The 26781-nt window shown below is 32.7% G+C and overlaps 1 protein-coding gene across 8 annotated transcripts in view; it reads left to right on the top strand.

The window, feature by feature from the left end:
* The window catches only part of LOC123707800 (guanine nucleotide-releasing factor 2), a 35128-nt gene extending 8608 nt beyond the window's left edge, over positions 1 to 26520 (top strand). For 3 of the 8 annotated variants that reach the window (XM_045658148.1, XM_045658144.1, XM_045658143.1), the window contains 27 exons: positions 1134 to 1299; positions 3930 to 4035; positions 4544 to 4652; positions 4809 to 5123; positions 5524 to 5665; positions 7109 to 7189; positions 7601 to 7728; positions 8089 to 8176; positions 8974 to 9081; positions 9970 to 10074; positions 11777 to 11887; positions 12212 to 12309; positions 13481 to 13504; positions 14559 to 14682; positions 15497 to 15601; positions 16116 to 16215; positions 16682 to 16780; positions 17169 to 17270; positions 17759 to 17951; positions 18346 to 18357; positions 18883 to 19042; positions 19291 to 19429; positions 19952 to 20206; positions 20734 to 20987; positions 21141 to 21272; positions 21677 to 21858; positions 22872 to 26520. In XM_045658148.1, coding sequence (XP_045514104.1) covers positions 1134 to 1299; positions 3930 to 4035; positions 4544 to 4652; positions 4809 to 5123; positions 5524 to 5665; positions 7109 to 7189; positions 7601 to 7728; positions 8089 to 8176; positions 8974 to 9081; positions 9970 to 10074; positions 11777 to 11887; positions 12212 to 12309; positions 13481 to 13504; positions 14559 to 14682; positions 15497 to 15601; positions 16116 to 16215; positions 16682 to 16780; positions 17169 to 17270; positions 17759 to 17951; positions 18346 to 18357; positions 18883 to 19042; positions 19291 to 19429; positions 19952 to 20206; positions 20734 to 20987; positions 21141 to 21272; positions 21677 to 21851 — 3431 coding nt within the window. In that variant the 3' untranslated portion in view covers positions 21852 to 21858; positions 22872 to 26520. Of the gene's footprint in view, positions 1 to 335; positions 516 to 1133; positions 1300 to 2411; positions 2698 to 3929; positions 4036 to 4543; positions 4653 to 4808; positions 5124 to 5523; positions 5666 to 7108; positions 7190 to 7600; positions 7729 to 8088; positions 8177 to 8973; positions 9082 to 9969; positions 10075 to 11776; positions 11888 to 12211; positions 12310 to 13480; positions 13505 to 14558; positions 14683 to 15496; positions 15602 to 16115; positions 16216 to 16681; positions 16781 to 17168; positions 17271 to 17758; positions 17952 to 18345; positions 18358 to 18882; positions 19043 to 19290; positions 19430 to 19951; positions 20207 to 20733; positions 20988 to 21140; positions 21273 to 21676; positions 21859 to 22871 lie in introns of those variants that run through there. The other 5 variants (XM_045658150.1, XM_045658149.1, XM_045658147.1 and 2 more) reach the window with 5 other exon arrangements.
* The last annotated feature ends 261 nt before the right edge of the window (positions 26521 to 26781 follow it).

Here is a 26781-nt window from a genome sequence, read left to right as displayed (position 1 = left end):
GTGATCCGGTAAAACTTATGTTTGTTCATTGTAACCAATTAAAATTAGGTGCTACATAATAAATTGGTAGTATCGATTTGGTGTTTTATACTAGGCAAAAAATAGGTTAAGTTTGTGCTGTGTTCTTACATCGGAGCACTTGCTCTCACTAACCAATTGAGTAAATAGATAATTGTGCTAGTAAAATAGGTAAGGTTTTATATTTGGTTGTACTTCAATATACGTCTTTTAATATGGGTTATTGCGTTATTCTGTTGTTGTCTCATTTAATCAAGGAGCATCGATGTTTATGTTGTGTGACGCACTCGAGGCCAGGAAGCGGGCATGACCTGGCGTCCGTCCGCCGCGCCGAGTCCTCAGTCCTCGGTAGCCTGTCTCCGTTTGTTGTCGTGCCCTTAAATAAACTCGCGCGTCATTAGTGATTAACTTGTGTCTGTTGTGTTCACCTAAGATGTGTATATATGAATGTACAAGGACTGTTTGGAATCCCTAAATTGTCACCAAGTATTTGACAGGTGGGTTGGGAGTGTTAAGGAAGATTTATTGTTACTGTCATAAACCTGTAATTATAACGTTACATTTTATGTTGTAAATGGACTTTAATAGAAAGTTCTTTAACTTTAGTGGGCATTTCGTTACCTAAGTGTGATTACATCATTCATTGACAACGAATACGGTGTTGGTGTGATGTGTTGACTATACTTACGTCATAGTTATTTCTTCTAAATGCCAGAGTTCTTATCTGTTATGGTGTTATTAGTTTTGCCTTATTGGTATTAGTTGCTATACCTATAGTGAGTACTTTTGTATTTGTTATAAGAACAAATATTGTATAAACATAATGCAGCTGTGCTTTGTGATTCGCTGTAGCTGTTTTTTAAATCAGCAAGCCAAGGCTATTAACCTTTATTTAACATGTTTTGGGTTTTGCATTATATGCAAATTAAGGATACAAAAATGACACCTACGGTTCTATATCCTTATAAGGAGTTTGTTGAACTAATTAATTATACTTTATTGTATGATTTGTATGCCGTACGTACGTCTATTTTAATACTTTGTATCGAATGTTTAGATGAATTCGTGTAGTGATCTAATCTGGCCGTATTACTTTGACAATAAATTTGTTGCAGAAAACGAAGCGTGTGCTGAAGGCGGTTCAGGTCATCGAGGGTCCTTGCGTGGCGCCAATAAGTTAGCACGGCGCGCGCGCTCTTTCAAGGACGACCTATTAGAGCGTATATCCAATATGCGTTCGCCCGCGCAGGCGCCGCATCCGCCACATCTCTCGAATATCAGGTCAGCTATCGCGTCCGTTGATAATGAGTACTATATAATAGGTTGAAGAGTATAGAATGTCGAAGATGCATATTTGTCTCTAAATAAATTCTATAGACCAGGATTGTAAAGGCGTTTAAGGTTTCGACTATGTAATCAGTTAAAATTAGAATTATTTTATTTGAAAAAACTAACTAGCACGCTTCGTGCTATGAAATGACGATTGGTTAGACGACATGCATGATTGAGATAAATAATTTTCTACTTGAATTTTTTACACATTGTAGATTCTGTTTTGGGCTATTTTGTAAATTTCTGTTACTTTCTAAACTTTCCGAGAAAAAGCAATCAATTCGTTATTTTTTAATAATACAGAAAGTGGACCAAACTTGTGATTTTTCACGGTCGAATGAGTTATCGTGTACATTCGCTGTTGACGTTTAAGACAAAATTAATGTTGCCAATACAATTATTTTCACACTTCTAATAAAGTCTTAGTCCAAGGGCAGGGAAGTGTAAATCATTTCCGAATTGCTTAGCTAAACTTTATTGTTATGTACATCGTAATTTGTTTAATCCAAATATCTTCGTTCTAAAACATGTTTGTGATAACAAAAATCATAAGCTCACGAGGCTTCCACACCTAATCAGAAATGGCAGTCAGCTATTTGTAATAGTAACACGTAAACAAATTACTAGTATCAATTACTCATTATCATTGTTAATAATGTTATATATTTAATTAATTTAAAATCTTAAAACAGTTCAAATTAAATTTAAAATGTTCTGCTCCATGATTTTTATGCTATTAGTCACGAAGCGTTACTCATCTATTTATATAATTTCTTATACTTTCATGCCTTTTACAGTTGTTTTTTTTATATATTTCTGTGTAAATAGCATAGGCTGCCCATACTTTGTTTTTTTCAGACTGATTCGTGAGTTGAATTACTATCAATATATAGATTACGCTGTGATAATATATTTCGGCATACTATTTATTGCGACGTCTTATCATTGTATACATAGAAATTTACAAGTCTCTTTGTCTTATCTAAATTGATATACTTGCATAAATAACTTTATCTCACTGGCAGCAACTCAAGAAAGTGTCAGTGCGTTTAGCAGTTTTATCTTGGTCACACGAAAATGATAGTCTTATATAATAGTGTAAATAATGCAATAAGTGTATAAATCGCGTATATTGTCGCGTAATGACTCACGGGCTACGCGCGTCTGTCAAATCATTAGTGAGCTGCGTGCTGTGAACATATTAAAATACGTTTGTGGTTAGTGTGAAGTGTTAAAGTTAGTGTATTTACGGTATTTGTAAATGTCGAACAGAGTGAAGTCACCCGTCGGTGACTGGATAAGTAAACGAACAAACAGACTACAACGTTTCGCGTACAATGGAAAACGGTAAATCTAAATTTTCAATTGCCTGTTTTTTTACCTACTCGATTCATTGTCCTTCGTGATAATAAAAAGATTGTAGTTTACGTTTTATTGTACGTTTTCCTTATCTAGTATATAGAACAGTAATTTCTTGCTAGTTATTAATACTATATAGTAAGGGTTATTTGACAAAGATTAGAACAATACAAGGAAGGATTTATGATAAAGGTTGCTTCAGCTATGCAACGCCTATGTCACATAAGATTCAAATTTAGTCGTTAATCAAAGCTACCTCCTTGCTTTAATTAAAACTATCTTCGCATAACCTGTGGTGTATAGATTCTCTACCACATATAGAAATACAGTCATAGAGATGATACTTTTTTCCTTTGTCCTTCTAACGGTCAGTGTGGGAATCACCCAAGGCATATTGTTTAACCGTTTTTACCGTCTCTAATTGACCAAGTTAGAATTACGTACGTTAGGCCAGAACTTTAGAAACAAATAGACGGCATAGAGCAGTTGCTTTAGCCAATGCCATGATAGAAAGAAATTCCTAATACCTCATTGACGGAAAAAAATGTAATATGCGCTGGTCTTTAAATATAAAAGAAATTATTTTATTACATTGTGCGTTGAACCGGGACTGAATATCATATATAGCTCAGCTTTGTTATTGGTGCGACGTTGGTGTGCATACAAAGTGCCTTTCGCAATACTAAGCATTCCATTGAGCGGCGCATTTGAGTGATAATTTTATGTAATAGCTACTTAATTATTTTTTTATTGAATTGCTCAATCCTTAATTATGGTTGTCGCGTACGTTAATGTTGTGAAAGTACTTAGTCACGTTCGCTAACTGTTATTTTCTTTCTGTATTTAAGTGTAATAATTTTGGTTAAATTCATGTATAGCGTCTATTTCTGAATATAAATTTGTAGCCCAATATTTGTTATGGATGCTACGTATGATGCTTACTTTGCTATACATTTTTGGTCAAGTAAGAAATTTCGTTTCACGGAGGTGATATTTCATGGGCACACTTATCCTGGTTTCTGAAGAGCTGGAGTATTTGTGTCGCTTACTGATGAAAAACTTGTTTTTCTTTTAGAATTTTTATTCTATAACGTAAACTGAATTCTATGATTGTTATAAAATTCACCTAAATTTACTCAAGCATTTCTTGACCTGTGGTCAATTACTATTTAGACCATTAAGTATCGCAAATGGGGACATTATGATAAGGTTGATTTCAGATCACATTCTCCGCTCAGTCCAAAACTTCGAAATATGGGAAAGGCGAATACGCCGCAAGACAATGAAACAACTCCCGCCAAAGAACTCGAACGGCTAGTCAAAGAGGTACGATTTTGTTATTGGTATGGATTCTGTAATGTTTTTCAGTGTATTAACTGTTATGGCATGATTTGAAGAGTTCTTAAAATTAATTTTTTTATGCCTGAGACACATGTTGTTAATGTTACACCCTCTCTCGCGAGGGGGGTGTTTTTCCCTGTTCGGGGCGTATGCCCCCTTCAGGTGGTGTGTTGGTTCGCGCCCTGCTGATACAGAGCGGTACGGGGGCGGTCATATAGCCCTTGATGAGGGCTGCGGCGCGCGGGGAGACGCGGTCTCTACCCGCTGCGCGCAGCCGATGGGGCTTGGATTAGGCATTAGTTTTAAGTGTTATATATGCAGACATGTATGTGCTCACGTGCTCGCTTAGACAGTTTGTTTAAAATTTTTTAAATGTTTTAGTTAGTTTCACAATGTAACACAGATTGTTTATTATTTATTATATGAAGAAAAATAAAAATCAAATAATTATTTTTAAATATTTGCTAACTTATAACAAGCAATTGGTCCATAGGTCAGATTCGGCTTGAAGCACTTCTCCGATGTCATCACTAAGAGGAAATTGGAAATGTTGCCGGATAACGGCACGATCGTGTTTGAATCGATCGCAAACATACATAAGGGTATGTATTCTACCGTCTTGAAGTTTACATAATTCAAGTTCATATATATATTTATATATTGTTTTTTAATTCTCATTGAGACTTCAAAAGAATTAAAACCGCAGGCGTTTAGTACTCAAAAGCTTCACACAAAAGCTATATTATAATTTTTTTTAGCAATAAAACCGTACTGCGGTAGATCGCCGTCCCTCATGAGTGCTGTGAAGCGATTATGCACAGCATTGGCCATGCTAATTCGACTATGTGATGAAGTCGCGGTCGCCAGTCTTCGATCTAACGCCGACGACTCAGAAACCGAGATTTCCACCGCAGCCTTGTCTCCGGAGAATGTTAATTCTGTGGTAAAAGGACTGAAGTTGGCGGTAGAAGAAGTGGCGAGTCTTGCGCAACAGTATATGGCAAGGCCGGCATTGTCGCCTCGTCCGGCGGTTGTTTCTCCGCGGGCATCGACCCAGAGGAATTCTTTGCCTGGTAGGTTGTATACATTGGTTTGTAATGAAGCTATTGTTTATACCTATTGTAATAGTGTTCATTTGTGAATATTTGTTTTAACGTTGAAATTATTTTTTTATCATTGGATATTTTTGTTTCTCAAACATTTTTTCTTTATCTTAAACATCAATTGTAACTTTTGTTTGATATTTTTGTCTCCTTTCTTTGTACCAATATTTAATGTGTTTTTACACTTTGACACTCTGTCTTTCTTTATCTGCGATTTTTTTCGTAGAAATCTTTTAGTCGCGATAAAATTAAATAATTCTTAATTAATTTGTAGTACAGGTACCTACCGTAAATTATTTCGGTATGAAATTTTTTAAACATACGAAAGTAGGGATATTGTAAGATGTTTTATGTATATTTTCACTTACAGATATACCGTTAACGCCCAAAGAGAGATCTCTACTCACGGGAGAGCCAGGGACGGAAAATAGCGGCGTACGCGCATCACATTCATCAGAGTCGATACTGGATGCTCCAGACACGCCCCCACCCAAACCGGCAAGGCCTAACCGGTAAATATTTAAATAAAAATATAGTAGTGTCCCAAGTATGTATTGCGTGTATGTTTAAAACTTAGTACAGCAATTTAAAATAACCTGACATAGTAATACTACTTTGCCCTGACACTTTAATACAGCTTAATAGGATGCAAATGCTACTAAATTATACTTATTTCAAAATATATACGGATAAATGAAATTGCTTGCGGTGTCAAAACATACTAGCTGTCATATTGACTATAAATAATCGTAACAAAAGGTCCTGTCCAGTAGAATACATTAATAAAACATATCTTTTTCAATTTTAAACTTTGGTATTTGGAAGCGTTGATTTTAAATTTAATGATCTATGCTCAATATTCATTATAAGAACTGATATGGTAAGTGCGGCAACGTCGCATTTGTCAATATCCGGACGAGCTTGTTATTAAAATAATTGAATGATTTTTTTAACTATGTTTTTACGGCAATTTCAATTGACTAGTTTAAAAATATATAATTAAAAATTGTAAACTAATTAGGCACTTTCGGATGACTGGGCAAAGTAATTTTAAATATTATATAATCGTTATTCGTTATGCATAGAAATTTGACCTCACTATCATAATTTATTAAATTTCGCATAACACCGGAAGTGACATTAAAAACCTTGCACCTCGTATTGCCTACTGATTTTTTATTTTAAAATAGACCAAAGCGATCGGACCTCATACTACATCTATGAAACACAACTATATACTATATACTACAGTTATCAAACACAAATTTCAGAAGGCATCTACAAATATATGAACCAAGTGACAATTTTTTATTTCTAAAAAGATGAGTAATCAAATATTAGTATCAGTATACAGTTTTCATTGGAAAATTCCATTGTCGTATTTAGTATTTTCTTTGCTTATTATTTATGTTTCCCATCGTTAAACCGGCATCGCACTTAGGGTATAACTTCGAAATGGTATACTAAATTAATGAGCATTAATTATATTTTACATAGAAATTGGATCTCGGGTAATAATTTAATAAACATTGCATAACTTCAGAGGTGTAAACTATCGCTTACGTTAGATCATGTTAATTTATATTTATATGTGCATATTGGCGTAGTAACTTCAGCGTGCGACTCTCATTTCTAAGGTCGTAGGTTCGATGCGTAGTTGTCCACCTATGGAATTATTATACTATTGCGGTGTGTGACAGGCACAAAAGTCATCACCCAATTGCTTATTAAGGTCTTAACCAAAGGCCTATGAGGGTGTAGCGGCACTGGTGTTAAATTTAAATGCATAATCGATTTAAAAAAAAAATATTTTTAAATATTGCATAGCCGACAGTGCCTTTTGACCTTATATTTCATCAAAGATATCTAATTATAAGATATCACAACACCGGAAGTAACTATAAATTATAGACCATATTGGTTTTGCGTCAGGTTTATAAGTGAAAGTTTTGCAGGAAAATCGAGTTGGCCCCACCGTTGCCGCCTAAGCGCAAGTCGGCTAACGACAACTCGCTGTTAGGAGTCTCGATTGACAGGTAATATAAAATTAACTTTTTATACAAATTATACCCTGATAAGTCTAATTATAATTCCAATGTTAGCTTTCCTCTTAAATAAGGAAAGTTACTACTAATTGATAGCCATAAGCTTCTAAGCCCGTTATAACGAATTTTGATCGTTTTTATTCAAAAAGATATTTCGATTTTTAAACTACGATAATATTTTTAACAACATTAATAGCTAATTTAGTTTGGATTGAATGTTGTGCCGTGTTTTGAAGCAACATTTAGATATCATTTTATGATATTTTACTGTGAATAAATATTAAATTATTTTACTGTAAAAAAGTAATTCGTGAACTGTACATATCTGTAATTTTTAATAGTTTATAAAAAAAAACCAGTTTCTCTACCTTTTAAGACTGAGCCTCATAATTTTTTTTGCAGTTTATCAATGCAATCACATAGTAGCGGCTCTCAAGACTCGATGTTGAACGTCTCAAATGACGAAGAGAGGAATACTCATGATTCAATGAATCATGTTTTTATAACTCAACCCAGTACAGATTTAGTCAGTACGTATTTAAACAATTAGTTATGTATAACAGTGAATTAACAACTGAAAGGAAATATTTTTTTCTGATTGGATGGTACAAAATCCTAAAGTTTTGTAAATTAATAATTAAGTAAATTTTTTTTTATTTATTTAAAAAAAATAGTTCACAACAAGAGAATGTCTTTCCCTTAATAGAGTCTGTAAGTAGTGTCACTGAACACTTTATGATAAATATATTTTTTAGTAAATTAGGTTATACTTTAATTCCTTATTAGTCTTAAGTTAGCCTAGATCGTAATGTTAAATGTAGTCTTAGTGCAGACAATGTATAATAAAAATGAACTCGATTTTTTTTGCTACATCATATAAACATTTGCAGGTATATGTAATTGTAACAATTTAAATGAAATGAGGACCTCGGTGGAGTCACACGAATCCCATATGAGTAACGCTCACTCTCATAATCGGTAAGTGATATTTTTTTAATTATTTATTTGAATGCATGAAGTCCTGTAAATCCCCAAAGGCAAAGGGGCAGGTAAATTGGTGTATTAGTGTCTTTAGAACTTTTTAGGAGAAGATAATACCAGTTTCTTCTCGATATTTTCTACGTCCGAATGTTAATATAGCGAGATACTTCCATTATTGTACAGCCGAGGTTGTAACGCACAACTGCGAGGTTCACGATTAGCAAAGCATTTGTTAATATATATGTCACCGAAATATAACGAAATGCGCAACTTTATAAATTTCCTAGGAATTTTTTTTTCGCTAATTGATAAACTTACCAAACGGTATGTGCACTCTGATTAGTTCCATAAGCCACTAACCTAACCTTACCGTTTAAAATCTTACGAATGAATATCCGTTAGTTTATAAATTTATCACGAGACGATAAATTGGCGAAAATGTGGGCGTAAAATAAAACAAGTTATCTCTCGTTTAGAATTCTACGAAATTCATAGGAAATTTATAAAATGATATTGTTATATTATGTAATAATATAAAATTATTTATTTTTATTACACTAAGCGCATTGTTAAATAATATAATTCGGTTATAAATTCATAAAATAATTAAACGAATATTTTGTTTTGTCAATAGATTCTGTATGTATTCTATATGTGTCGACACATGAGTCGGGAGTTTTTCCCGGCTAAAAGTATATAGGAACGCGACGCCATCATGGCCAAGTTACGTGCCAGGACTAATGATTATTAATTCCATACTAGTATAGAACAATTATAAAATCTTTTAATCACAGATTCTCGAACGAGTCCGGCTTTGTGTCTGTGGGCCACTCAGAGATGTCAACAGAACACAGCTTCACGTCCACCTTTTCGTCACATCACTATTCTAGTCACACGGACAGGTGATTTCTTTTTTATTAGTTGATGTTTCACGGTTCTCTATATCCCTTTGTCTCTGTTTGAATGATTTGTCTATGCGATCAAGTTGTTTGTGAAAGTCGTATTGATATGTGCTTTTTGGAAATATTTGTACGCGATATTTTTGGTGGAAAATTTTATATTTAATTATTCGACATGTTTTTAAAATATGACTTTCGTTTCACAAAGGAAATGGTCGTAATCTTTTTTAATTGTGATTTTCACTAAAATTATGGAGGTCGCTACAAACGCAATAACGGAGTAATTGTAATGCCGCTACGCCTCAAAGAACGTACTGAGTAAGCTCATTTATTTATCTATATATTTAAAAAATCTAATTTAAGTAGACTTTAATGGCGCAATTGCACAGTTTGCGTTTTTAAACTTCTAAATCATTTTGGTATTGCTCTTATTCATAAATTGAATACTAGCAATAATATATACAAGTTGGTATTTATTTAATTAAATATGCGTTGTACTCAAAATATTGAATTACCCTCTCGAACTGTTAATTTTATACATAAATGTACTTTATTCATACAAAGAAAATATCTCATTGTAATACTTATTCGGCGGAGAAAGTAATTGCACTGACTGAATTTAACTAAGTACACATTTGTCTCTTTTCGTCACAGATTAAAAACAATTGAATTTTAGGAATGTTAGGAATAGTATAAAGCTGGATTTCGTCGTGAGTAACTTCGTAATTAAATGACGTATGTAGCGGCCTCTTAAAACACTAATTATTCAGTAATTTGAGAATACGCAACAATTTCGATTAAGATTGCGCACCTAAATAAGAAATCAAAATTGTTTCCAAATTTTTTCACAGTCTTAGTTCGTCCTTCATGCTTGTTTGTTATTGTTTGCAGTACTTTTGAAAGTACAGAGTATGTGAGCGGAATGAAGTGCACAGTGCAAAATGAGACCCGCATGAATATAATCAGTATGAACAGTGTAACATCACATAATACAAAGTGAGTGTTCTGCTCTGTGTTTATTGCATGCTTTCACAGCCACAGCAAGCGTAGTATTTTTGTTCGTGTTTTTCAACAAATTTTTGTGGTGTTGGGTTTTGGTTAAGTTAATTAGTAGATAATTAATAATATTATTTAATAACATTATTGGTGTAAGACAGCTATGATATAGTTTTCCTATCCTTTAATTATTTGGTTGTATGGGCTACAATGAGCTTCAGAGTAGGCCGAGAATTCGTGCTTGCGATGTATTTAATAAAATTGTTACTTGGTAAGGACAGCAATTCGGCAGTACTATGGTGCCTTAGCCTGTGTGACTGAGGGGGGGGGGGGGGGACGTTAGGATACGACACGGTCAGCTGTAACTACATGCGTCCAGAGTTAGAACCTAACCTAGCCTTTAAAAAGGGAACAATTACATAGGACCTGACAAAAGTTCAGTTACTATTTGTTAGTGGGTATAATAATGTGTTTTTTCTTCCTTATTCATTTGTTGATTTAGTGTACTGTTAAAACAAGGTTTTTTGAATTGAAATAAAAATTTGTTTCAAAATTTTACACAATCTTGTAAAGTCATAAAGCGTTAAACACTTTTTGAAATTATGGTGAGCTCATAAAGCTAATTCACGCAAACATTAACCCGCTTAAAATATTGTATAATGTTTTGTTCCACTTCGAATATTCACGGGTGATTGTAAAATGCATCATTGTTTATAAACAGAGATTACGATGTACAAATATCTATAGAGCATTAATATGTTTTCTTCCTTAGGCATCCTTAAGAACAATTTAACCGAATTTTATGCTTAAACGCGCCTATTATTTTTAAATTTTCTGAGCTAAACAAGAGGAAATAATTATTATCAAAACCAGAATCTCCGTGTTATATGCTCCATGAACTATGCCACGGCGTAAGCCTTTGTATTATTATGTTATTACAATTATATTTCATACGTTAAAACACTGTTTCCGATGAGACGTGATCTTGGCACCGAAACCTGGTTTGAGTTGCATAAAGCCGCTGAATAATTATATGTTTTTCGTTTCTTTAATTAATTATTTTGTTTACACTTGCTATATTCTTGTAAGCAAATCCCTTTTAAACCAAAAAGTTGTATAGGAATATACTTCTGGAGTACCTACATTTTTTGTTAGTATATAAATATATATGCTATTTCCCATTTACTTTTGCTAGCATTTCGCTTAAAACAGTTGAGGTATAAATTTTATTACATAAAAACGAAAAAGAAAACGTAAACGCAATTGCCCTCAAATATTACTTTTAAATAATATAATTAAGACTGATTTACTTTTTACAAATAAGTTGATATGAAACTTGTTAGTATTTTAAAGCAATTGCTAATTATAGTGTACACAAATTGACAGCGAGAGAAATGGGTACTGTAAAACATTTATGCTGATTTACTTTATGAATTAAGAATCTTTTAAATATAGTCCCTAAAAATGTTATGTTTTTATAAAAGAAATAACATTAAATTACATAACTTCGGGTATGATTTGTAATAATAATTGTTATTACGCCTCTTTAATATTGTCCAAATCGAGTTGTGTTTACGTTGTGGTATTATAAATCTGATTTTGTATAAAGGGCTTAATCTTTTAAAGCTTTTTTAATAAGCTTTTTTTACGCAAGTAGCGTAAAGAAATATATGTTAGTAATTCGGTTTGTTGTTACGGTTAGGTTGGAGAGCATAACGTCAGACGAGGGCGAGACGCCGCCAGAGTTGCCGGTGAAGACTCGTCGTAACATTCGCGCTGATGTGCAACAACATTTCCCCAATGTTGAAATCAGGTTAGCTCATTATATCTTGCTTAGTTTTTGAAGACAAAAACATTAATATACATTCGAAATTGAAATATTTTCTTTTCTATTCTGATCAGTGTGAAGGTATTGGTAGGTTTTGAAACCGATTTGGGTACCAATTTTCAGCCCGGGAAAGTTAATACATTTTTTATGTTTGTTAAGGACATTTAATAAATGTATTAATTTAGAACCTTTTATTTATACTACAAAGAAACCTGTCGCTGTAAAAGGTCAACATGTTTTAACTTCGTCATATTAACTTTCCGACTACACATATTTACACAAAAACGAATAATAAAATGTTTATTACAGAAAAAGTCCGCCATTTTCACTACATGACGCAAGACCGCACACGTTAGCCGAACATAACCACCAGCGACCGCCACCATTACCGCTCAAGAAGAAACACAGTCAGTATTACCATATAAACATATTTTTATAAAATAGTTTAGATGTACCAAAGATATTGTGTGATGTGATATTTCTTCTGTTTCATTTTTTTAAAATGGGAAAGGACTACTGTGAGATATGTCAATGAGTACAATATTAAAAACAGCGACGCTACAACCTTTAAAGTCTGCGACTAAGATGTCTGTATTTGTTTTAAGATCATTCCTTTTTTCTAATAGACAAGTAGTTGGTTAGTCCTTCTGACACACGACGTCGATTTTTGGGGTCTTAGGCATGAAGGTTTTCTCACGATGTTTTCGTACTAGCGAGTGTTAAATGCGCACATAGGCAGAAAGTGCATTGGTGCTCAGCCGGGGATCGAAACTACAATCTCACGGAGCCGCACACTGCAGCTACTAGGCCAATTTGAATGAAAATATAACCGAATGATATTTTAATATATATTTTTATATCACAGTAAATACTTTTCAATAAAAAAGTAAATCAGTAAGTCTATTAATAAAACTCTTCTGTCTCTTTTCATAATGTGATAGAAAAAGACGCTATATTTAAAAATAATATGCTTAATTAAATCATCTATTAAGCATATACTAGGGTTTAGGAAAGGTTTAATTTTTAGTAATATTGTACATATACGCTTTTTAACGGAGAGCGGCTACTAATTACTGGTCAAATCTCTCTAACCTTATATAGCTGACCCTGCTGATATCACAATATACTACTATAGCCGTAACTTTCGATAACTGATTTCTGATTTGATATACATTGTCATAATATACGATATAAATCAGTTTTATAAAGTTATGGTAACCCTTTATTAATGGATTGTTAGGTGCCCTTGTTGTGTATGAAATACACACATTGTATCTTGTCTAAAATCTGTATTATACAGTTTATTTCTGAAAAATACAACTTAATATTCTTAATTTTTTCGCATCCTAATTGCGATATCTTGGATAACTATTTGACAGTTTGAAGAGCTTTTTTTGAGCCGTAACACATTTGAAAACCATAAACGTCAACTGTTTATTTAAGCGTTCATAAACAAAAGACGAACAGATATAAAACTTTAAGAAATAAACTGTATAGAGCTGTGGAATTTTACCGTCCAAATCCTGAATGTATTGGGGTATTAAATGGCATGTTTGTTTATGTCGGTGCGGCGAGCAGTGTTTCAAAGCGTCGCCTACAGTGGTGAGTGGATCTATGCATGCATACTTTGCTAACCATGCTACGGACCTCCGTGGACATTACTAATATCTAAAGACACTACGAAAGTCCCCCGTATCACCTCGACGTCTGTAGTTCTACAGCTGAGCGGTTAAGGCACTTTTGCTACCCATTGAAGTAGTTTCGAACTAATTCTAATTAAATTCCTTCAAGAAAGCGTGCGAGACTTCTGCCCGTTTTCCCTATTAAAAAACGAAAGGGAATAACTTTATTCTAAAGTCATTGCTTAATAGAACATTATATATCTTGCAGTAATTATGACTCTAAAAAAACTTACCTTTCTCAAAACAAAAGACAATTGAATCACGGGCCTATATTGTAATCATTTATCTGTTATTATATATAACGTAAAAATAAGTCTAGCCAGACTTAACGGCGTCTTGCGCGCCTCTTGCGCAGTATATAATGATGATGTCTGCGGCGGTCCTACAGCGGTCTAAACACTATCAGATCCACTCCATAGTACCGACTTATTGGAGATTCATGTGCTTTTAGCTTTTTCATCACATAGCTTGCTCATTGTAGTTTAAGCTTCATGTGTGTAACACGATTGCGTTTTTTTACTACGTATTGGAACCTCTATGAAATATTAAAGATGAGCGTTAAGAAGAGCAATGGTTTAAAAATTTACAAGATATATTTGTAATATTAATATAAATGCATGAAAAAGATAAAGGGTAAAGTTGTATTATCTCTCTATCTTTTACACATTAAGAAAAACACTTTTTGAACGGATTAAAGCTATGTATTATTATTAAAAATTTATAGTTATTTACATAATTCTAAATTTTAAACGTGACTACGCATGCTGAAAAGCACGCGAAACGTCGGAAATTTTTAGAATTTAAAATTTAGAATTATGTAAATAACTATAAGTTTTTAATAATAATACATAGCTTTAATCCGTTCAAAAAGTGTTTTTCTTAAGTGTAAAGTTATAGAGTTTCCAATGTAGCGCGTTACGATTGCTATAAGATGTTGTTTCTAAATGTGAATCTAATTAAAATAATTGGTTTAGTTATGGCGTATATGGAGATGTTTGGTAACTGCAGTCACACGATGAATGCCCATCCCCAGATAAATCCGGAGGCTCCACCTGATATGGCATTCAGGCATTCTATACACACATATAATTTGTCCAGGTAAGATTAACTATGGGTGTATAATAAGTAGTGGGTGGTATTTGGGGCAGACTGAAACGAACCTAGAATCTCAGTTTTTTGCGTCACAGACAGAGGGGGTTGTTACAGACTCTACTCATTCTTTAAGCATTTTTTTATTTGTTATTTAGCGATATATAAGTCGATCTGAATTTCGTAAAATAATAATTCTTAAAAATAATAATTCACATTTAATAATAAGATACATAATTGTAGGATTAATACTAGTTTAATATTGAATTAAATTTAATAAACTGTTCGAACGTTTCGCGTAATTTTACATTAAACCTAAAATGTACCTAAGCAAAATGTTACTACTAAAGACTTCCATAAATAATAAAAAAGTAGGATCAAGAAATATTAGTAACATTATATCTGCAAAATAGTTAAGATAATATTGATTATCCATAGAGACTAATGTGTTTATTAATTAGCGTCAATTAACCCAATACTTTGAAAAGATAATGTTTATTAGTTATTTTTCCTATTGGAATATTTCCTGCCCTATTATTACCGGCTAAAATAATTTTTAGTATCCCTATCCCTAATACATTTTTTTATAATAAAATTATAAGTTTAAACATTATCTCTAGTTCAGTTCATCTATTTTTGTATAGGAGAAAAATATCTCGGACCGAGCTTCTAGGTTTAATGTAACGTAAAATTTAAAAAACAATAACGTTGAATTGTACCTTTGCGATTTAGCAGTAGGTTTACAAAGCATTCTCTATATATCTGTACATTAAAGGATCTGTAAATACATAAATGATGATTCAATTATAAAAATTATTTTCAGCGCTCAACACAGCAGTACGGGCAGTCTGAGCATAGGTCACCATCAAGTTCAACGATCTTTGGCCTCATCAATAACGGTTCAGCATTTGAGTACACCGCCACTCAGGTGCGTAGTTAAACGATCCGATTATACATTGATTTACATAGTTCTAATCAATTACAATAACCAAAAGTTTAAACCAAATACAGCGATCAATATGTTTTATCCAAATATGGGAATATTTTTAAAATAATAACAAAATAATTTATTCCATGAAATAACACTAATACAAAACTAACTATATATCAAAGACCTCTTAAAGACTTAAGGCCTCCTGCAACCGACTCCATCTCTCTCTATCTTGAGCATTATTCTGACAATCTCGCCAACACATATTATATGTTAGAGATACGTTCATAGACGACTGAGTACTAACTGTACCGCTCGCTGATAATATTATTTTAATTTTGTGTTGCTATTGTTTATCATTGTCATATTTTATCTTTGTAATAAACTGTTATTATAGTTAAGATTAAGCGATACCTGAGATCTGAGATAGAGCAATATAACTATACTTTTTTGTCAACGTTAGAGAAGGACGGACATATTATTATCACTTATATTTTTTATTACTTGACAGTGGGTCTGAAGACAGCGTTAGTATGATAACATCGAATAGAACAAGTCCATTACCGATTGAGCCGCCGGCGCTACCTCCAAAGATGAACAAAAACAAACAGGTAGTTCATTTAATACAAATAAAATTCCTTCATATTCATGGCCCATTAAATTTCGAGGTTAATTATCATACATTCGATTTTGTTTGAAATCATAATTCTCAGTCACTATATGCGAATAAAGATATAAAATTTATGAAGATTTTTTTTGAAAGGTTGTTGTCATTTTTCAATTAAAATTATACGTGCGTAATTCGTGGGTTGGTATGCCTCGTCTAACGCAACGACTCCAAAATTTATAAACGTAAATCTAATTTATTAAATACAGTCTTGTACTATAATAGTATTGTAGATAACATTGACCAAGTCCTTGTTGAAATTGTCACCCTATACCTTAAAGGTATGATGACAGTCATAAGGACAATACCTATTCCGTTTATAGTACGTAACTATTATAGTTTTCGATTAATCTGCCATTTCCCGTCTTATAAATTATCCCAAAAATAATAGATTGAACTTTTTGTTACAGGTTTCGATTACCTCAAGCAACGAATTGTTACCTCCGCCATCGCCGCGACCTTCCTCACACAACAGTAGTTCTGCAGATGAATCAATGCTCAATAATGTGGTGTGTAATATTTTATTGTTAGTCATTTTTATAGATTTACTTCATCAGAATCAATTCCGAATATAAGAAAAATACTGGAAAAGTTTGGCTCAATTATCGTCATTTAATTAATGCTATTAATGATTATTTTTTCTATACAATGCAATTATATTTCGTCCGAAATAACAATATAGCATACGGCAATTAAATTATTTCAACTTTGTCAGGGTTTTTTTTAATTCTCTTAAAAATGTGGGCTGTGTTTAGGAAGTAACGTAGAATGATGTTACAATGAGCACTTCAGTTAAGTGAGTAAGCAATAAAGCCCTAAGTACCGTAATTTTTCTGTTTAGAATATAATTTTTATTAATGAAAATCTATATATTCATGTCATCTATAAACATTCCAGAGTACTGAAGAGATGTATGTGTCTTCGCCAGGCAAGTTTCCACTTGATGAGGATGAGATTGATCGACTCGCGTCGCGAGCACCTTCGCCTGTACCCTCACAGGTAATTGTCAAAACCTTAACTAAATTTCGTGTTTCATCTACAATAGCCATTTGTTTATTTTAAATAAACAAATGGCTATTGTAGATTGAAATTGTAAGGAAAATCGATGCGTCAATCAAGCTTTCAAATTGTATCATGCTTGACGAAACGTTATGCCAGTGTTTAAATAGAAACGTTGTAATCACATTTATTTATTTATTTTATTAATAGAGGGTAGTTGACAAAATTTTGGTCAAATCAAAATAAATGCTTACTTTTTAATAAATAATATGGTTCGTGGTTGAGGAACATCCGTGAATTTATTTTTATTGGACGCAGACTTTAATGATGTCTGCAACCGAACATTAAAAACTATTTTAATTTCACTAATTTCGGTTTGTTCGAAAGAATTACAAAGATATGAAATATAGTATGTAGTCCCAATCGTATACCTCATTTTAATTTAATCACTATTTCCTGATATCATTAATAATTTAACTTAATTACAGAGAAGTGAAAGCAGTACAGAGCCGACTCAAACTGAAACTGAAAAATCTGCAGTCGTACCAGATTCGGAAGATATAGTCCTTCAAACGGATGTCAGTACATGGCTCTTACTCAAAGGCCCGACGAAAGAGGGCGTTGATGTAAGGGGTGGACACCCAGATGCCCTTATAGTGCTCGCCACTAAGGCTACCAAAGGTACGTTGTTCTTTTTATTGGTCATTCGGATGAGACATGCACACTGATAGGCGTTTTTACATAACCAATCTAGTAAAGTTTGTATAGAAATTATTATAATTTTCAATTAGGACATAATTATATTAATAAATCTTGATTCAGGTTTTCTATACACAATTATATTTGTTCTACCTTACACCACGTTTTTATAATATTGTTTGTAACATTTGTGGTCGTCATTTTGAATCCAAAGTAGGTTTGGTCAGGCCAAAAATCCTATCAGTGTGTATGTAGATTAAATTCAATTATGTGTTTAATGTACTGTTTTAAATTTAAGCATGTCTTATATCATTTTCGTCCTAGGATAAGGGTTTATAATACATCATTATAACCACTTAACTTTCATGCTTTACAGAATCGGATGAGTGTAAGTCGATCATAGTATGGGCCTGAGACACGCTGGTTCACTAATTTATTATTAGCTTACTTGCTCATATTGCAAATAATCACACGCTTTTCGCTGAGTTTGATTCACCTTCCAAATATTGGGTTTAATTTGGGGCCGGGTTCTAGTTTCGTTGATCCTGGAATGTGTTATATTAAAATAAAAGGCATTTACGCACAAAACCCTTTGAATATTCTTTCAAATTTGTAAAGAATTTAATGCACCTACCACCTTAATGTCATGGCATGATATAAATATGGCCGTTAACATGCGCTAAAGCATGCTGGCATGGAGTATAATATCTTGTGATGTTTGCATTTAAACAACGTCGCAAAATTGTTTAGCTAATGAATCGGTGTGTGCCCAGAGATTTGATTGAATTTGAATTGACAAATTAAATCTATAAAGAATTTTCGCGTTTAAATTTGTATTTTGTTTTAATAACTTTGGGCTCACCGATTCGTATTAGTCGTAACCCATTAAGAGCTTTAGCTTATTGTTACGCAGACTTCGCGTACCAGGAAGCGTTCCTGGCAACGTACCGTACGTTCCTGGCACCGCACGAGCTCGTCTCGCGATTGGTGCGGCGGGCACATCACTTCAGACCGCGTCCGCACGAACTAAGATCCACACTCGGTCTGCTTACCAGAGTTATTGCTGACCTCACGTAAGTTTTAAGTACTAATTGTGTTCGCATTACATGCAGACCTACCTATCTACAGGAATTACCACGTGTGCCCACTTTTATTTATCTTTTATTATAACTTCTCAAAGCCCTGTACGAGATCGCGTTATCATTTTAAGGGAATCTAGATGATCCCGGCGTCTTTAATCTGCTATAAATATTACAATAACATCGAAAAACTTATAATGACATACAATAGAAATTGATTTGAAATTGTTATAATTTTTCAGAATGTCGGATCTGGACAGGGAATTGATGCAACAAATTATGGAATTTATATATTGGCTTGTTGAAGCTGAAGAATTGCCTATTTCTAAAGCGTTACGACAGATTCTGGTTGATAAACAAAAACAACTGCACTTCCAAAATGTAAGTATTACTTGACTTTTCAAGTTAGTTGAATATCAAACCTTATTTGTCTTTTGTACCATTTTTTTTATCCTAGTCGTCATATATGATCAAATATTCAACTTAATTAGAAAAGATATTACACAAATGCCGTACAATAATAAATGATCTACATTACGTCTGCAATTATCGTCGAATTAAAAATTTGCACTGACTTCCGGCACCACCACTTTAGTACGGCACTAGGTTTTACGACATTTATTTTTGATCATCTATACACTATAAAAAAGCCGTACATTAATAATTGGTCGTAATTATTCAATTGTACCTGAGAAATTCCATACACTCACGTACTCACCTGTACCGCTCAGAAATGACGGCATAGTGCTCAGAGTTATTTTCTGATATAGTACCAGCCTTCTAAGCGTAATTCACGTTGGTTAATTTTGCAGGTAAATTTTTTTCCATGGGCTTGTAGTCTATATAGTCCATATATATTTATTTAATATCATATTTTTTGACAAATCAACCTGTATATTTCAGACGAACAACAGATTCGAATATGATCCATGCTATGGAACAGTTTCCCTCCGACGGGACACCTTACTGGACTTTAAGGCATCTGAATTGGCCGAACAAATGACAGTACTAGACGCGGCTTTATTCGTTCGAATAACGACTGCGGAACTTCTCTCATGGCCAAGAGATCAGTCGGAAGAGAAGTCACCAAACCTTACGCGTTTCACGGAGCACTTCAATAAGATGAGTTTCTGGGCGCGATCGAGGATTTTAGAGCAGGTATGGAGATCAAAAGAGCAGACTTCAATTGAAGCTTTGAAAAATATTTTCAACTAACATTTCAGTTTGATATTTAATAGTTTTCCAGCAAATCTCAGTCATTGAAATGAAAAAAATATATATATTCCTTTAGACATTTATTTATATTTTAGTATTTCGACCACAGCTTTAAAAACCCACAGCCCTATAATGAAACATACATTAAAGGTATTAAATAGTTTTTTGGACCATGTGTTTTGAACCAACACGGTATTATTATTAGACCACGTTGCCGCCGAAGATATAATAATTGGTTAGAATATATAGGGATTCTACTATATTCTGATTCACATGTTCCGGTTTCTATTAAATTCCAGTTGTAATTTTACTACTAGACATGGAAATTGAATGAAAATAATAAAATATGCAAAATATATGTCATGGCTGAGATTTTAAACAACCGGATTTTGCATAAAATTATTAGACATTCGTCATATAAAATTTTTTGTATATTAAAAAGAATTAAATAAATTCATTAAATTTTCTAGGATGAAGCACGCGAACGCGAGAAGTACGCGAGCAAATTTCTCAAAGTTATGAAGGCATTACGTAAAATGAACAACTTTAACTCCTACTTGGCTCTCGTATCGGCGTTAGACTGCCCTCCGGTTAGAAGATTGGGGTGGGCCAGAGCTATAGAAGACACATTGACCGATCACTGTGCTTTGATTGATTCATCCATGTCCTTCCGCGCGTATAGACAGGCGCTAAACGAGACGCAGCCTCCCTGTATACCTTACATGTAAGTTGAGATTAATTTTTTCTGGTCTTTTCTGGAATGGGTTTTAGCTGGTCTGATTTGTCACCCAGTGTATATGTAGGATAGAGCCAAAACAATTATTTTTTACGCATATAATTTTGTAGGTATTTATTAACACATTACTGTAATTTTCAGAGGCCTCTTCCTGCAAGACCTAACATTTGTACATGTGGGAAATCAAGATTTATTACCCGACGGCAGCATCAACTTCACAAAACGATGGCAACAATACCACATAATGGAGAATATGAAGCGATTCCATAAAGAGTAAGTTCCTGGTATATGAAGTAGGAAAACAATTGCAAATCTAATTTTTACACAAATGACGTTTGGAAACTCGTTAAGGACTAGTAATTTGTCTGTTTTTATGATATCTCAATTACAATCACAATTACATATCTCAATTACAATACATACAAAAATTTACACATTTTCTACTGTGAGGTCATGCGTCACCCAGGCGCTGATGATATTTTGCGAAATCTTAGAGACTTAACCGTAGGTATGACTCCTGTATCCTGTATGTCCTGTAAAACGTATTTAGTTTGTAGTTTGTTGATCGTTCAAATGCACAAATCTAAAAACCCATAAATAGTAAGTGTCACGAGCATACGGAGCGAGGGCGAAATGTACGTAATTAACGATTATTAACATTTTTTTTATACTTTTAGACAATACAAAATTAAGAAGAACGATCGCATTCAGGCGATGTTCAACGAGTTCGACGATGTCCTAAGCGAAGAGACGATGTGGCAAATATCTGAAAGCATCAAACCTAGAGGCGGACGCGCTCGTAATGCTTCTGCGCCGTCGCCGCCTGCGCATGCAGCTACTGCCGCCACATAATTGTTAGGTAATGATTTTCAAGATTTTACAATGTCAAAAGTATTGTTCAAATTTTAATCTATAGTATTCATAGGTCTAAGCCATAACAGCGAAAAAAAAACAACGTAAAATGATTTATAATCTGTATCACGTTATGGAATCATGTGTGTGTATCGATGTCGATATAACGATGTAACTGTCAAATTAGATAAGACTGTTGTCAAGTATACCTTTACTTGTACCTCGGCTTCCTGTGACTACTAAAATGTTCCCAGAGATTTTCTTTCAATTTACCTTTTACTGCAATCATATAATTCACAAGCAATTGAAGAAAACTAAATAAACACTGAAGTTTTTTTTCTATTTGATGAAATATCGTATTCTTATTAAACTAGATTTACCAAAATTTCAAGTTCAACAAACCATTCAATAAGAGAAAACACAGAAACAGAAATTGCCATTTCATTTTGATACTTTTTTATTTCAAGTACAGACGGACCCGACAGACTTTGTCCCGTCTTACTATGACTATTGATTTCGAATTGGTATAATTAACTAAAAATGCTTTAGGATATACAAAATTCGTTTGATTTTCTGGCGCGTATATAAATAGTTTTGTTGGTATTCCTACATTGGAACAGGCAACATGAGAAAAACATGGAAAATTCAAGATTAATGCCACAAACAATGAGCGACTGTAATTATTTTATATGTATTGTATTAATATAATAACTTCGACCTTTAATGATCACTTAATATTATTCTTAAATTTTCTAATTTCCGTGCAATTTTCTTATTTTTTTCTTTCATAAGAACCTTCTTCTGACAATAAAAAAGACGACAAACAAAGAATTAGCGTGACCAAGGGAAATAGGGATTCATTTTTATATATATACAGATATGTGAGCCGACAATGATGAAGAAATTGTCGGAACTTATATAACAGAATTACTTTAATTAACTTATTGATTTTATTTAACTATCACATTACTAGTTCTTATTATTTTAATTGATATTAAAATTATTTTTATTACTTTACAGGTGTACTTTATAAACCCAAAGAAATTTAAGTGGACTGACTCGGGATTGCACGAGGATTTGTTATAACGGAAAGGCCTAATTTAGTATATAGTTTTGTGATTGGCGATTACGACTTTATTACACCTACTTTTCAACCCAACTATACAATTTTCTACTAGAAGTATACTATTTCTATATTGGATTATATGAAGACATTTTTTGTTATACATTAATGTACATTTTTTTTCTTGCGAAGCTAAGGTCTCTACTAAAGTGCATAGTGGATGATCATTAATCATCAAATTTTTTGTAAATTTAACATTGGATTTCGGCATGAAGTTTGGTTTTTCGCAAGTAAATTTAACACTAATAATATTGGTAATGACAAGCGATGCAATGTTCTAATGTTTAGTTTTGTTAGATTATTAATAAACACTATTTTTCGACCACTGTAAGAATGATTGACATTCTTACAGTGGTCGAACAATTTTGACTTGACACTTTCAAATCATGCCTCCAGACGTGCATTACAAAATGTAATACATCTATTACAAATTTTTAATTACGCCTAAAATAGCATTTGTTTTTTTTAAATAATCCAATATTATCCAGCAAACAAAGAAATAGTATAGTTATTTTTGTATCTTACACAGTATTTGAAATCTATCAGTATTGAAAACCCTATTTTCTTACTATCTCAACATATCAGTGACGTAAAGTGCGTTCTCAAATAGATGAGAAGTATATGCTTAACATCTTACATCGAATTAGAGGACTTTAATAGGCTTATTGCTAGACTTTAGATAAGTAGGCTTAAAATTTTAACTATCATCGAAACTTGTTTGGACTTTGGGACTGTCTGGATAACAAATATAACAACGCTTCATCGGGTTAAAACGCGTTTAAATTTTACATTTATTTTGGAGCTGGCAAGTTTCGAAAATAATCGTAAAATTGTAATTAATGATTTTTAATCTGGCAGTGAAATGTGATATTCGCGTTAATGAGATTTTTTCAGTCTGGAAGTCTGTTAACACACGTGTGTGACTTTACCACAGACCTCACAACAATATCATTGTCTTGCTTCTGTTAAAGTTGCAATATAGTTCTCATTGCTTTATATTAAGGTTGCGTTTGGTATAGCATCTTTAAAGATGTCAAAATTAAAAAAAAATATCTACAATAGTATTATTGTGATGTTTGTGTCTCGTGACTAAAATTGAACTAATTCATCGTGTTAGCTTAGAATAGTGTGAAGTTGTTTCTATTATGATAATGCTAAACGTGCCTAAGTTATGTGCATCTTACCACTATTGGTGACAGAAAAATTTAAGATTAATTTTTTTTTTCTGTGCATAAAATCTAGTTAACGAAAATAAAAGCCTATTTTTAAAGGGCGGAGGCAGAAATATGCGTTTTAACAGAACTTCTATGGAGAAATTCTTAATGATTCGCATTTAGAAAAACTATTTCGACCAAAAAATAATAATTTTTACAGTCAAATAATAGTTTTTCTGTCTCTATCGGGTAAGTAGTGTATAGTAGCTTCTCTTAAGACTCTAATAATGTTAACTTTGTGTATCGAATGTTTGTCGTCCGTCATAAAATGTGCCAAAATCAACGAAAAACTATATCTTCTCCTTGAATTTATGGGTTCTTGTTGGGCATTTCATTGTTTGAAATCAGTGTTATACGCGGTTGTCTATATACCTGTCTCTTTTTAGCACAGCGTTAACACAATGTTATAGTAAGAGACGGGTCTATTTCTGAAACGGCTTAAAGGTTTCATTTTTATGAACATGCAAGTACTTTGAAATACTTTGACATTTATAAGAGTTATTTCGCAATATAGAAATCGGATCTTTACTCGTCTTATACGCTAAATGCCTCATAATCTAGACTCTGATTTTATTATATTTTTATAGTTACTGATACTTTGCGAATTATTTCTTGCATCACATTAGCTTAAATCAATCTTATGAATATCATTCTATTCGTTATTACAATAGATAAATATTTTCGTTAGTATAATATATATTTGGAATTTCAATTTTACTATATGAATTTTTATGTATTTATTGTAATATAATTAGCGCAATGTTTTACGCGTCTTAATAAAATTTAGTTTATTTTTGATATTCAGAAATTCTATTTTTCCTATAATGTTTCCTCAAAGGAAACTGAATTTTCATAACGATACAATGTAAAAATTCTTCGTCACGTGTTGTGTCATTTTATTAAATAGCTTAGAATCGGAACTTCATAAAGATAGACAAGTAGTTCTAAAGTTTCTTGCAATTTTTCGATTATATAATACTCTGATAAAGGTTTTTCAACACGATTTTTTTAACCTTTAGGGTGCCAACCCTGACGGGCTTGCTTGGCGCTTACGGATCTGATAGTAAGAATATTTACAGCCAAGTTCATGATTTTATTCCGTCTTACTAAGCGTGTTATCTAGGACAAGTGAAAAGCCAGCCCGTCAGTAAAGACATAGCCTTAGACAGTGTCTAATATAGCAATAATTTATTCGAGCACTTCATGTGATAATCACTCGTACGAGTGTTGCTTACAACTCATTTGACGTCCTCTATACGTAGAAAAATATTATTAGACAAATATTTAATGTAAGCGTAAATAAACCCCATTTTATCGAAGTGTAGTTGTCTCAATATAGTCAATAAAGCTGTCGCATACATGTTTTTAGAGTAATTTTTACATTGCAATGTGGCACACCGCAAACGTTTTACACTGTGTTAATCAGACGATAAACACACGAATCTTAATGGTCGCTCAGAAGATGATAGCTATGAAGCTTCATATGATATAATTTATTTATAAACAATATCCATCCTTACAGACTAATTTCGTAATCGGGTCTAAACGTGGCAATCGCATCGGTCTAAGGGCAGCTTTTAGCAGCAATAAAAACGATTGCAGATCAACCCAATTACTTGAATATAACGCAACAAAGATACAATCTAAACGAAATATTTTTCAATCACTTTCAAAGTCACACGAAAAAAGGGACCATTAAGCCTAAATATCCCTACAAACCGCACAAAAACGGTGTGTCATATTACGATGAATATATAAACATTTGAATAATGAGGGCAGTAAGTAAGTATATAATCGCAGTGTTAGTGTTTTGCATGTTATGAGGCGTCTCAGCAATAATTACTAGACCAATATTTAGATCGTTTTACATCGCTTTACAAATGTTTGTCTTAATATTGTATAAATAATTTGTATGTTTTGGTAGGTTACCATTTTGTTGGGTGTTATTGTGAAGTTCAGTAATATTGGTGTTAAGAAGACTGCCTAATTTACTCAATAGTGGTAATAATTATTGCATTGCTTATTAAGCGATGAATTTTCTGTGGCAAACACGATTATTTATTTTAAATGCATGGTACATTTAAGTGAAGCGTACATCGTATGTTGTATTAGCACAGTATTATGTTATGAATGCCATAATGTATCAATGGATTATCACCGTTTATTTATTGAACGGTTTCTGTTTTTATTTTACTATTATAATTTGTACATTAGCTATCGATTTGTTTGTCGATAAATTATTAATCATTATATTTGATTTGCATGCGTGTACAGTACATTATGTGTGTCGAGATTTTTTTTATAATTATTTGTAATATAAATATAGCACGTTATTTACAATACCATAATTTGTTTTATTTTTATACCTTATTACATCTTAAAACTTAATAAAAAGAAAACTAATAAATTATTTTTTATCTCTATTTTATATCTACTTTATAACTTTTTAAATCATTTAGACGCATACAATATCAATTACATAGTTAGACATTTAAATTTAAAATACAATAAATAATTAGGTTCTTCTGTATTTTCTTACAATTTTGAAGAATGCTTAAACTACCCGAGTTCTTATTTGTGTCCTTGAGATTTT

Source organism: Pieris brassicae, chromosome 3 (assembly GCF_905147105.1).
Source record: "Pieris brassicae chromosome 3, ilPieBrab1.1, whole genome shotgun sequence".
Lineage (NCBI taxonomy): Eukaryota > Metazoa > Arthropoda > Insecta > Lepidoptera > Pieridae > Pieris > Pieris brassicae.
The sequence above is the reverse complement of the archived record's forward strand: the minus strand, read 5'-3'. Positions and strand labels throughout refer to the sequence as shown.